The following is a 13,279-nucleotide window of genomic DNA, read 5'->3' as shown; positions in this document are numbered from 1 at the left end:
CCCCTGACACCAGTGAAGCCACACCCCCAAGATCTGATTGGCCTATGGGTCAAAGAAAATAGATAACCATTGATAGTCAAAAAAATCAATGGCCATCCATTAGATATTACCCTGCCATCGATGACTGTTTGTACTATCACCATCGATAGTAACCATTGATAGTGATGGCACCGATGGCCATCCCTCCTACAGAGTAAGACTGGACCCCATAAAGGCCTGAACAGCCATTAGAGACCCTCTAATAGAGTAACAATGTAGATTTTTAGAGTATCTAGAACCTTACATTATAGGAAGGGATGGGGCCCTCAGGCACTGTACATTTCTCCTGTTCCACGGTAGATCAGTCCAAACATGGGCACATGGATCAAAGCTTGAAGAAAGATATAGTTGGCATAGATAGATAACGTGCCAACCGAGCTGCTCCCAACTGCCATGTCACAGTTTGTGTTTGAAAAATGACAGTTAGAAGCTGATTCATTGGAGCTTTACCTCCGTCCCCTTTATCTCTTTCAAAACTGGATATCTTTGGTGCAGATTTATTAAACCTGGTGAAGTGATAAAATAGGCAGCAGCCAATCAGCTACTAACATCAGGTTACAGGCTGGGTTGGAAATATGACACTTAGGAGCTGATTGGCTGGTGCATTATCACCGCCCACTTTACCACTTCACCAGGCTTAATACATCTGCCCTATTGTTCCCTATCATTTGGTGATCAGGACCCCGGACAATGGCCCTTATTCTGATCGGTGCGGCCGGATCCGAATATGAGGCCAGGACCGTGCGTGCGAAACCCCGCCTTCCGTACGGATCGCTCACTCCGTCCGAATGCGGTAAGAAGCTGGCCGAACGGACCGCACGTGTATTTTTCATGGAATACGCCTCCTCCATCTCAGGGAACCTCCCCCATCATTCGATGGTCCACCAGCTCCCGCATTCTCAGACCACACGGACATATTTCCGTGCAAAAGCAGGAATCTGGGCGGGCAGCTGACATCCGGCGATGTCACGGCCGCATTACCATGCGTACGCCCAGCGTTTGCATGGGAACGCCCATGAAACGCGGGGCGTATGCATATGGTAATGAGCCCAAATAGCCCTTCACGCCCCTCTCCACCCCCTGTTCGGAGTGTTCACATTTCATGCGGGATTTGGCCGTACGCCCCGCTCGCACATGCGCAGAGACGCCTCTGCACATGCGCAGACACAAAACATCGGCGGCCCGAACGCACGCGGATATTACCGCACCAACCAGAATAAGGGCCAATATTATGCCATATCAGATCCTGCTGGAGCACAAGTGGGGTGATTTATTATTTGCCCAATTTGCCAGTGTTGCCAACGATGTGACTGCTATTGTCACTAAATGAACTTTATCAATTTATTAGGACCCTTACCACCTTTGCCAGTGTTACGTGTATTATTTTGCATGTATTTAGAAAGGAAAACACCCAGCTCTTATTACAGTATTGTCATTTTTGCACATGGCTCATAGGGGGCCACACAATACAGGGCCTGGTTCCCATGTAACGTGATGGCTTGGAAAATGTTTAATGACAGCTTATGTTACTGAAATGCATCCATGAAATGATTGGCGCTCGTGATGGCTAAAGCACAATGCACTCAGGCAATTTAACCTCTGGACCAATTACAAGCCATAGGCTCTCATCAGTTTTATCCGAGCAGATGATCCAATAAACAAGGAATTCAGCAAATATTCCACTGTGAATGTAACAACTGCCTACATTGGTCGGTTCCATATTGCTTTATCGGCCTTTGGACTGGATGTTGGACTGCCCCTGTGTGCACCCAGTTCTGTCACTGCCCTCCGCTGCTGCTGTGCTCATCCCTGCCGCAGCCAATCATGGTTCCAGGGTCCCTGTCCCAGCCATGCCAGGATCTGGGGGGGGGGGGGGGGGGGGGGGGGGGGAACCAAGTCTGCGAATTAAAAAATCAAGGATTTCTTGCTGTACTTAAGGCAGGTGGCTGCTGTGGAACTTCTAAGACCTCACCTCCATACTTTACCTTGAGGGATACGTCCCTACTTTGCTGCCCCCTCCTCCTTGTACTCTATTGTGGGTGGCAAAGGGAGACTCCAGGTAAAGCAGGAAACTTTCCCACCTTCCTGGGAGGCTGGGAGGACCACCCGATTTTGTCAGCCTCCCTGCCATTCTGGAATGTTAGGCAAGTATGACTTAAAGGGTTGGAAAGTGGGTATAGGTGGCAGCATGGGGGGATTAGAGTGAAGTTTTGCCTAGGGTGCTGAGAAGCCTTACACCGGCCCTGCCGGCAGTTAAGATCCATCATGTTGGATAAATCTAGTGACATCGCCAGGCAGGGCCGGTGTTCTCACCGGAGAACACTGACCCTGACGAATCGCTGAGCACACAACACCGACACATCGCTGTGCAGTTCTGTGTGCTGAGCGATGTTGCCGAAGCGTTCAGCGCATCTCCCCGCATGTAGGCCCCATTGGACTGTCTAGGACTTGGCACCGCGGGGGAGGTCCAAGCTCTGAACATCACATTGGAGTTTCCCCTTACGCTCCGCGTACGGCGTGTACGAGCCAGAGGTCAGACACTGAATATATAAAATGATTGCGCATAGAGACGAAGCCATTGCAACAACTTATTTTATGATTACTTTTCCCATTTATCAACTCGGAAATATCCACATAACAAATTAGTTTTAATCTCCTGTTTCCTCTCACCCAACATGCGTCCCAGACACCCGCTGACAAAACCCGCCGTCCACCGCGCGGGAAAATGTCTCTTCGTCTTCGACATCCTTGATTCTTTTTTTTTTTTCCTCCAAATAATTGAGAGGTTTATTTGAGCTCTGGTAAATGATGACAAAAGCCCGGGGGGGTCTTACAGATTAATGTTCTTGTCTTGTTAGTGAATATAGCAGCCTTTATATGTAACAGTGTGACACAAGGGTTCGGCTCAATCATTTGTGCATGTTTATTGAAGGCTACACAAAGAAATCGAGGTTTGTCTGTGAACACAGCGCAGTTGGCGCTGAGAGGCTTCTGAACGCTCCCGAGCCATCGCCAAATTTATTGGTTCATAGACCACATATGTTTCCCCCTTAACAGATTAGAGACATAGGGGGTGTTTCTGGTTCACTCGCAAAAGCAAACTCCTTCTTTAATGGACAAAACCATGCTGCACTGCAGGTGGGGCAGATGTAAGATGGGCAGAGAAAGTTATATTTGGGTGGGGTGTGGTCAAACTGAAATTTAGATTGCAGTGTAAAAATAAAGCAGACAGTATTTACCCTGCACAGAAACAAAATAACTCCAAAATAACTCCACACTCTCTGCACATGTTACATCTGCCCCCCTGCAAGGTTTTTTTTTTTTTGGGGGGGGGGGGGGGGGGTGTCCCAGAGACAGTCAACATGGACACCATATCAGTATACAGTCCCAGGTCCAGTGCTCATTTTCAGCAGGAACAAGCAGGAACTCAGTTCCTGAACCTCTAATTAAATATGACATCAACAGGAACTGAAAATGTACTTTTCATAAGATAAGTTTTATTTTAAAGTCACCTGTGAGTGCCTTTGTTTCTAAATACAATATATACATCTATCTCTCCCTCCCTCTCTCTATTATATATGTTTTTTTTATTATTATTTAATTGATCCACCCCCAGACCTGGAGTTCCTGAACCTGTTTTTCCAGAAAAATAGTACTGCCCAGGTCTATAGGGTCCATAATATATATATATATATATATATATATATATATATATATATATATATACACATAGGACTGTAACTATCAGTTGGCCAGAATGGCACTTGCCAGAGTGCCACTCAAGGTTGGCAACATTGACTAGCTCAGACTTTCACAAATTTTAAAGCCACAAGCCGGGCGGTGGCAATACAGGTTGAGTATCCCTTATCCGAAATGCTTGGGATCATGATCATTTTGGATGAGGGATTTTTTCGGATTTATTTTCATACTTTCTTGGTCCCCTGGTGGTGCCTCGATGGTCCCCCTGACGTCCACGGTGTCCCCCGGTGTCCACCGCGACCTTCAGGATTCTCTTCAGCTGCATATCCGGTCCCAGGGGTGCCTTGCGCGGTTGCGCCGGTGACATCACCGGTGCGCCCACGCATTCACGCAATGTACCCCTGGGACCAGTGATGCCGCAGAAGAGGATCCCGGAGGCCGCCGTAGACATCAGGGGATCAGGTAAGTATAAAAACAGGGTTGGGGGGAGGGGGGGGGAACAAAAAAAAAGGCCCAAAATATTCTGAAAAACCACGGTTTTCGGAATATTTCGATTTTTGGAATCACATATAAGGGAGACCCGACCTGTACTTTCTTGGCCCAAGATCCTTCACAGAAGAGCACTATGACATTGTTGCCAAGATGCAGCCGATGTAGTCCTTCAGTTTGCCAGGTGCACGGGGACAACTAGATTTGTAGAAATTAAACTATGGATAGTGTGGATTCAGAACCGAGAGTCAGTGGGGCCCACAGGGGCTTCAGGTGTGGGGTTGTTTCCCCCTGTGCCTCTGTGGGTCAGTCATGCAAAACACTATGAAGCTTTGACCCCTGGTGTCAACGCATATATAAGGCAAGTTTGGTGACTGTGCGGGATCCCAACTGAACTCTGACATTTTTTTAAAGGGGCAATCACTAACAAGGCATGGTTTTGCATATGAGGTCAAATGTGAATATTGCATTAGCTCCAGTCTGATGGGCATACACAGTGGGCGCTTACAGCCCCATTTCTAAGCGATCTGACTAGATCAGTTAGAATTAAGCACGAATCGCTCCGTGTGTATGGCACCGGTGACGGCGATGCATGGTCGTGCAGGTCGTTATCGTCTGACTCCATGCAGTATAAATCTAGTCCTCGCGAACACTGGCCATGACAGATCACCCAGCACACTGCTCCCGTCGCCCCCTGTGTACGGGGCATCCGATTTTGACCTTACTAACTTTAGCAACAGTAAGCAAAATACTTGAATTCCCCCCATAGAGCTGAAGAGCAGCATTAAACAATGAGATGTAACCCAAGGTGGTTTCTTGTCTTCACAGGGTATCGTGGCTGGAGCGCGGTCGAAGGGCGAACACAAACAAAAAGTCTTTTTAACGATCTCTTTCGGAGGAATCAAAATCTTCGATGAAAAGACCGGCGTAAGTCATCAAAAATTCACCTGCAAACAGCCTAAATTGAATAAGCTTTGAGAAAACGGTGTAATAGAAGCAGGATCATTTATGGCATTTTTATTAATAATCTGTGTCTGGAATTTTTGTAAAAATTTTTCGCATCTGTCTGTTTTTTGTTGTTGTTGTTTTTTTTTTTTTTACTATAATCGTCCATTGTATAGTTTTGCATTTTGATTCAGTACACATGGAAGTTATCAGAAAACTTTACGCTCGTTATTTGGTGAGCGCTGTTAAAATATATGTATATTTCATCTATTGGCTTGGAAATATGGAAAAAACAAGTGAGTGAACTGACGTGATACACTGTGAATGTTCCTGTATAGTGGCAGCAGCTGTTCTTGCTGTAACTTCTTAACGAGATGCGGCTCTCACACAGCATCACTACAGGGAAGTAGTTGTGGGTCGCCCAGCCGCTAAGCACGCCCATGAAAATGATGAAAACGGGGGTTGCAGCTCTAGACCACGCCCTATAATTGAGGTCACACCTACCTGACATGTAGCTCCTCCCCTTCTCGGGCTAGTGGCACCATTGGTGCGGCAGATCCTGATTTTAAAAACGCAACAGTTGTGAGCAGGGGCGGGCTGGGCCGGGGGGCAGAGTGCCATATGCCCCCCGGGCCGCTTACCCACCCACTGGCTGCGGGCCGTGCTGCGGCTGGATCAGCTTCTCCAGCCCTCCTGCACTGGCCGCGGCTTACAGAACACGGCCGCGGCTACAGGAAAATGGCCGCCGGCCCCCTGCACTGAGGACATGTTCTCAGTGCAGGAGGCCGGCGGCCATTTTCCTGTAGCCGCGGCCGTGTTCTGGAAGCCGCGGCCGTGTTCTGGAAGCCGCGGCCAGCGCAGGAGGGCTGGAGAAGCTGATCCAGCCGCAGCACGGCCCGCAGCTAGCGAGTGGGTAAGCGCTCCCCCCCCCTCCCTCACCCCAGCATATGTGTTTCTGTCACTGTGGGGGCATATCTGGCACTGTGTGGGGGCATATCTGGCACTGTGTGGGGGCATATCTGGCACTGTGTGGGGGCATATCTGGCACTGTGTGGGGGCATATCTGGCACTGTGTGGGGGCATATGTGTATCTGGCACTGTGGGGGGCATATCTGGCACTGTGGGGGCATATATGTATTTGGCACTGTGGGGGCATATGTGTATCTGGCACAGTGGGGCATATGTGTATTTGGCACTGTGGGGGCATATGTGTATCTGGCACTGTGGGGCATATGTGTATTTGGCACTGTGGGGGCATATGTGTATCTGGCACTGTGGGGCATATGTGTATTTGGCACTGTGGGGGCATATCTGGCACTGTGGGGGCATATGTGTATCTGGCACTGTGGGGGCATATGTGTATCTGGCACTGTGGGGACATATGTGTATCTGGCACTGTGGGGGCATATGTGTCTGGCACTGTGGGGGCATATGTGTATTTGGCACTGTGGGGGCATATGTGTCTCTGGCACTGTGGGGGCATATGTGTCTCTGGCACTGTGGGGGCATATCTGGCACTGTGGGGGCATATGTGTCTTTGGCACTGTGGGGGAATATGTGTCTCTGGCACTGAGGGGGCATATGTGTCTCTGGCACTGTGGGGGCATATGTGTCTCTGGCACTGTGGGGGCATATCTGGCACTGTGGGGGCATATGTGTCTTTGGCACTGTGGGGGAATATGTGTCTCTGGCACTGTGGGGGCATATGTGTCTCTGGCACTGTGGGGGCATATGTGTCTCTGGCACTCTGGGGGCATATCTGGCACTGTGGAGGAATATGCGTATTTGGCACTGTGGCAGAATATCTGGCACTGTGGCGGCATTTGTGTCTGGCACTGTGGGGGCATATGTGTATTTGGTACTGTGGCAGAATATCTTGCACTGTGGGGGCATATCTGGCACTGTGGACATCACATTGTGCGGTGTAATGGGCATCATGGTATGGGGCGTAATGGACATTACGGTGTGGGGAGCATTGGGTAATTGCCATCACAGTATGGGGTGTAATGGGCATCAAGGTGTGCAGCATAATGTGTAATTAGCATCACAGTGTGCGGTGTATTGAGTAATTAGCATCGCAGTGTTGGGCGTAATGTGTAACTGGCATCATGGTGTTCAGCATAATGTGTAATTGGCATTACGGCATGTGGCTTTATGTGTAATGGGTATTACAAGGTTCGCTAAAATGTGCAATCTGCAGGTACACAATACAATCATGGTACAGGCAACGCCCCTTATGATAGGCCACGCCCCTAATTTTTCGGCGCGCCTACGGCGCGCAAAAGCATTCCTTCCGACGGTGACTTGGCTGATTATGGGCCAGTGCTCTGGACTTGCCCCCTAGGCTAAAAGTTGCCAGCCAGCCCCTGGTTGTGAGGTTTGTAAATTTCCTGCTAGTAGCTAGACCACAACAATTAAATATGGGGCGTGGCCTTGTGGCAGCTAAGCCACACCCATTTTTCATGTTATCGGATCTTTGTCTTACCATAACATATTTTTTGTCTCATTGCCTCGGAACGTTTGGCCACCCCTGGCCAACCAACCAATCAGAGGCAATGAGCTTGGTCCGGTCAGCCTATGCCACGTTTTGTAGGAATGATCACATTGTATCCTAATGGTGACCAGACCCCTCTACACTAATTCCATGTGGCTAGGACATCATCCAGTGATGTGGAAGGTAACGTTTTCGGAGATGGGGTTGGTTCAAATTTATTTATAAATAAGCTCTTGTAGGGGAATCTGTATCAATCAGCTTTTAAGGACAAATGAGTGTGAATGGAGCAGAAAGTTATGATGTCACTTTAGCCATACCTCCCAACTTTTCATGTTAAGAAATAGGGACACTCGCGCCCGAAAAGGGGGCGTGGCGTATGCAAATGAGGGCGCGGCTTATGCTAATTAGCCGCGACCTCATTTTCATACGAGAATAGACGCTGTGCGCATGCGCACAGCGTCTATTCTACTACATTGGGGGGTCTCCCAACTGCCACCCCCCCGCAGCGGGACAATGCCTGCCGCGGGCGGGACGTCGGGACAGGACCCGAAAATCGGGACTGTCCCGACGGAATCGTGACAGTTGGGAGGTATGCTTTAGCCTATGATTTTTTTCTGGAACTTGAATCCCAAAGTGGGCTCCGCTGGCACCTTGTGCCGACTGCTGGTAGGAATGACATTAGTCCTGATTGTGGGGCTGATGTTGCAGCCTGAGAGGTGTCCAGGGGCGCTGAGATGGGGGGGGGGGGGAGCGGGTACTAATTACCCAGGCCCGGGCTTGCTTGTGCGGCGACCCTGTTCAGAACCCCCCCACCCCACCCCATACCTTCCCCCTCCATCCCTCTCAGGCAGAAGCAGCAGCACAAACCTACAGCATGTGCTGTGCTGACAGCAGGCTCAGCAGGAGCGTCTCACTGACAGTGTGTGCTGAGCCTGCTGTTAGCACAGCACATGCTGTAGATGTTTGCTGCTGCTGAGGTGGGAGAGTGGGTAAAAACACCCCCCTTAAACATTTCGGGGAAGTGGCCTAATCACGGGAGGCAGCCACGCCTCCTGTGATTAGGCCACGTCCCGAAAATTGTACCGGGGCCCAGCATACCTCTCGGCGACCCAGGAGGTGTCACTACAACGTTTCAAACACGCAACCTCCATGATTATCTACATACATGATCGCAGCCGAAGGCAGTAACTCACCCCCAAAACATCAATGACACGCCTACATTTTAGCTGCAACTGCCTGTTCTCTGCCCAAACCGTCCATCCCTGTCAATCACTCTGCATTTAAATTCTCACTGCGAGCAGCATCGTACAGGTAACTTGACTCAATGCACAGTGGATCGCGGCACATTCACAGTCCGACGATAATCTTTCCGTTGTGCGAACATCGGCACTGCACACCAGCATGAATTAGGCCTTGTTAACGCAACACTACAGCGACACTCCCATAGCGCTCCCATAATACAGAACACCTCCATCCGCCTGTCTTCCCCCCTTCCAGTCACTGCCCAGGAACTCACAGCACTTTTTCAAGACCTCTCTGACACTGTCTCAATCGCAACTGGGCCTTTGTGCATACAGTGTAACGCCTGCACCTTAGGAGTTAATAGGGATCTTCAGATCTTCACGCACATGTAGTGGCAAACAATTCCCAACCACGATCTCCGAATCAGGCCTGTGGACTCATTGCCGGCCTGTTACGTTCCTCCCGATAAGAGTTATGCTTCTCATTTGGGCCTTATTCTAGTTCACTCTTTCTGACAAAATCCTTCTTAGATGGACAAAATCATGTGCACTGCAGGTGGGGCAGATGTTACTTGTGCAAAGAGAATTAGATTTGGGTGGGGTTTTACTTCAAAGTGAGATCTATATTGCAGTGTAAAAATAAAGCAGTCAGTATTTTCTCTGCACAGAAACAAAATAACTCAACCAAATTGAATTTTCTCTGCACATTTTACATCTGCCCCCCTGCAGTGCACATGGTTTTGTCCATCTAAGAAGGAATTTGTCAGAAAGAGTGAACTAGAATAAGGCCCTTGGTGTAATAGGCTTGGGTCTCAGGCAGAGGAAACACTGACCTTGCTCTGTGCTGGGCAACAACACCCAGTAACCGGGCTGCGGATTCTGTGCTAGCAACTGAATAGAGACGCAGCCAACCTTCATTTGACATTCCGAATCTGTCTTATATAATCCCAATCACATTCAGAAGAGGGGAACGTGAAGCGCAAGTTCAGACTTTAGCCATCTCCTGCATGGCAGAGGAGGGGTGGGGGTAGTCTAGCAGCTGTAAGGGGGACTTTGCATTATAAAATATATTTTTTTGCTTGTTATTCTGGGACTGAGTAAAACCGGAACTGAACAAGATCCTTGAACGCCGGACCGGATGCTACAACTTGTAGCCTACAAGCTCCAGGATGCAGAGTTTGATATCCAGTCCGGCGTTCCGGGGTCTTGTCTGGGGCATGTCATTCTGACGTTCTGGAGCTTGTAGTGTCTTGTCCGGGGGGGGTCTGTGATCGCTTTCACCAGGGACATGGGTAAGGGGAGATTACAGCCTCCCCGTGTGGTCCAGACCGTTCCATTTTTTTCTTCATGCCCGGACCATACAGGGAGGCTTTATTCTCTCCCTCCTCCTCTCCCTGGTGATAGGTGTCACAGGCTGCACACCCCCCCCCCCCCCCCAGACAGGACACCCCCAAACAGACACCCCCCTGGACCGGACAATACGAGCTCCAGAATGACAGAAATTGATGAATGGAGCCTGTCTGGCCCGGCGTTCCGGGGTTCTGTCCGGTTCCGGTTTTTACCCATACCCTGTTTTTCCCAAGTTGGAGAATAAAAGTTATCATTTAGTGATTACCACTATTAACCGGTTCCTTTTCACATTGCCTTTAAGGAACAAGATTTATTTTGTTATAGAAATCAGCAGTTTACTTGTACATGACCAGCAGACATACTAATTGGCAGATTCCTGGCAGTGATACATCGTACGCTGGGTCCTGCCGGACGGTAACTGCGCTCACGCAGGTCTCTTTCTTGCTGACGTGCTGCACATCTGACTGTCACATACAGGGATGCAGGATGAGGCGAGGATTCTGCAGATGGGGTATCTCTGACACCAGCTGTGTGTCCTAATTAATGATACTCACAGCAGTTTATTCCGTGTGCGGAATCTGCACCACCCTACGAATTTGGTAACACTTCAGAAATAATGTAACCGCACAGCTGCCTGGCATATTTTACATGAATAGCGTCTTAGTGGAGAAGAAATGTCTTTAATCATCATCTTTATTGCAACTTCACCTTATTTGTGCCCAGAATACTCGCCAAACGGCCCTATTAGTTTGTGGCAGCACAGTGGCGTAGTGGCTAGCATTGCTGATAATGAGGTTTTTACCGTATTTTCGCTTAGAGCATTCCTCCCAGGGACGGTTATGAAGGAAACATATGCTCTATGGATTCCGGTCAACAGTCAATCGGTCTGCATGATAATAATGGTCGACATGAGTTTTCCACGATTTAAAAAAATATATATATATTTTTTAAACTTACCATTATCGGGGTACAGTGCACAAAGCATGGAGTGTGATGTGGTACACTGATTGGGGGAGGGGGGTCCATGTGCTACAATATTAAAATTGACACCCCCAGGACCCTAAAAAAAAACACCTCAGTTTGACCTTTTGGGGTCAACCCAGAAACTTGTTCTATATTAAGGCACATTGGGGCTAATTCATCTGGGCCGCAAATTCGCATAATTATCGGAGGATCGCACATGTTGCACAGTGCGCATGCGTGAGCCTTCCCTGCGATCACAGTCAGCAATGGCTAGCCATCGCTGGCTGTTTGCAAGTTTATTGACAGCTAAGGGGCATTCTTCAGCAGCACCCCAATGTTTTCTGGGTGCGCCACTTAAAAACGCAGGCATTGCCCGGCCGTTGGGAGGGAGGACCACTGATGTACGGCCTCCATCTCCCCATGGCCATCGCAGTGCAGAGTAAGTTTAGACTTGGCGTTGCAAACAGGAGCTACTCAGATGAGGCGGCGTTTACCTGATCGATGGGCTCCGAAAACTCTCTGCCTGGCGGTCATGTCTGAATCAGGCCCATTATTCTGGGAATTGTTCACCTATTGTACTAATTTTTCATATCGCCCTGTACACACATTTGAAGCTCTTTGCACTGCTTAGTCCATGTAAGCCCTGACTATGTACACATAGATATTAAATGTCGTCCTTTGTGAAATGGCAATATAGCCATATCTGTGCTGTGCAGATTGTGTGCTTAGACTGTCATGTTAGCAGCAGGTTAACATGAAGATATTTTATTTATTTAAATATAATTGTTTGGTAGCGAGCCACAATTACCCAAGTAAGAGAGAGCATATTCATTTTCTCTTTAATTAAGTATATTTAAGTCTATTTATGCATGTCATTAGCTGATTAGCGAGGAATATGAAGGTGTATTTTATAAAATCGCATTCCTTGCCTCCAACACATCCAATTAATGAGCCTGTTTACAGAGTGTTGTCTCTGAAAGCAAACCCTGTGGAGGTTCCGTAATGTAGCTGCTAATTACTTGTCGGTTTTTTAAAAAAAATATACCTGCCGATTTCTGGAATAGATGTGGAAGTGGGGATACAAAGTGACCCCGGTAATCTTAGCTTATGTTAACCGCACTCGTTTCTGTTCACTTGGCGAATGATAATTGCCAGAATGCTTTAAATTACTGCAGGATTTTATCGCTTGCTGCACAATGGCGCATAAATTAAAGCTGGCAGCCCTTTAAAAATGGCTTATTCACAGCGCACCATCATTGGAACCTTATGCATTCTAAACTGGGGGGGAAATGATAACTCGCATCTCATTATTGCTGTATAAACTATGGTTGCGTTGGCCCATTAGCTCAGTTTTACTTGATATATTATTGGACAAGTGTATTTTACAAAAGATTCTTGGAGGATTCTGAACACTTATTTTTTTTACGTATCGCCACTGCTGATTACCGAACAGTTTGGGAATGGGAAACGGTTACCAGAAATAAATGCTTGAATTTTTCATCCGCGTTAAGTACGCCACATTTGCAAACTTAATGAAGAGGCATCTGTCAGACGTTGTATGAAACAGCAGTTCAAGGAAGGCGAAGCCTCTGATTCGCCTTGGAAGCTGTGCACAGCGCCATCCGTTATAGGCACTTTTTCGAATGAAAACCTTCACCCCCATATGTTTGACATTTCACAGGAAATGTGTTTTCCCTACATGCCAAAATCAAGATATCATATGTTCTTGCTGAATGAAAAATGTAACAACCCCCCCCCCCCTCATTTTTCAGATTGACATGTTAATTGCCGCATATTTAAAATCCATATATGGGAATTTAAGAAACTGACTGTATGTCTCGTTGCGGATATTATCTCGTGGATGGTGCGATTATATTTTAATTGCATAATTATGTTATATAGTTTAACGGCAGTCGTACATTTTGCCATAAAGGGGGAACTTTTATGTTGTAGGAATATAGATATGATGATTTGAGATCTATTATCTGCCATGCTTAAGACTTGGGGTTTAACGGCTACGGGTTTTTTTTTTTATTTGGAGCCGTTCTGAATTCTAAAT

General features: G+C 47.9%; 1 protein-coding gene across 15 annotated transcripts in view; it reads left to right on the top strand.

Moving 5' to 3' along the window:
• Positions 1-13,279, top strand: part of DAB1 (DAB adaptor protein 1) — a 587,491-nt gene that overhangs the window by 488,304 nt on the left and 85,908 nt on the right. For all 15 annotated transcript variants that reach the window (XM_083157604.1, XM_083157603.1, XM_083157607.1 and 12 more), the window contains one exon: positions 5,056-5,154. In XM_083157604.1, the coding sequence (XP_083013730.1) occupies positions 5,056-5,154 (99 nt within the window). The remainder of the gene's footprint in view (positions 1-5,055; positions 5,155-13,279) is intronic.

This window comes from Crinia signifera, chromosome 8 (assembly GCF_055691185.1).
Source record: "Crinia signifera chromosome 8, ASM5569118v1, whole genome shotgun sequence".
Lineage (NCBI taxonomy): Eukaryota > Metazoa > Chordata > Amphibia > Anura > Myobatrachidae > Crinia > Crinia signifera.
The sequence above is the reverse complement of the archived record's forward strand: the minus strand, read 5'-3'. Positions and strand labels throughout refer to the sequence as shown.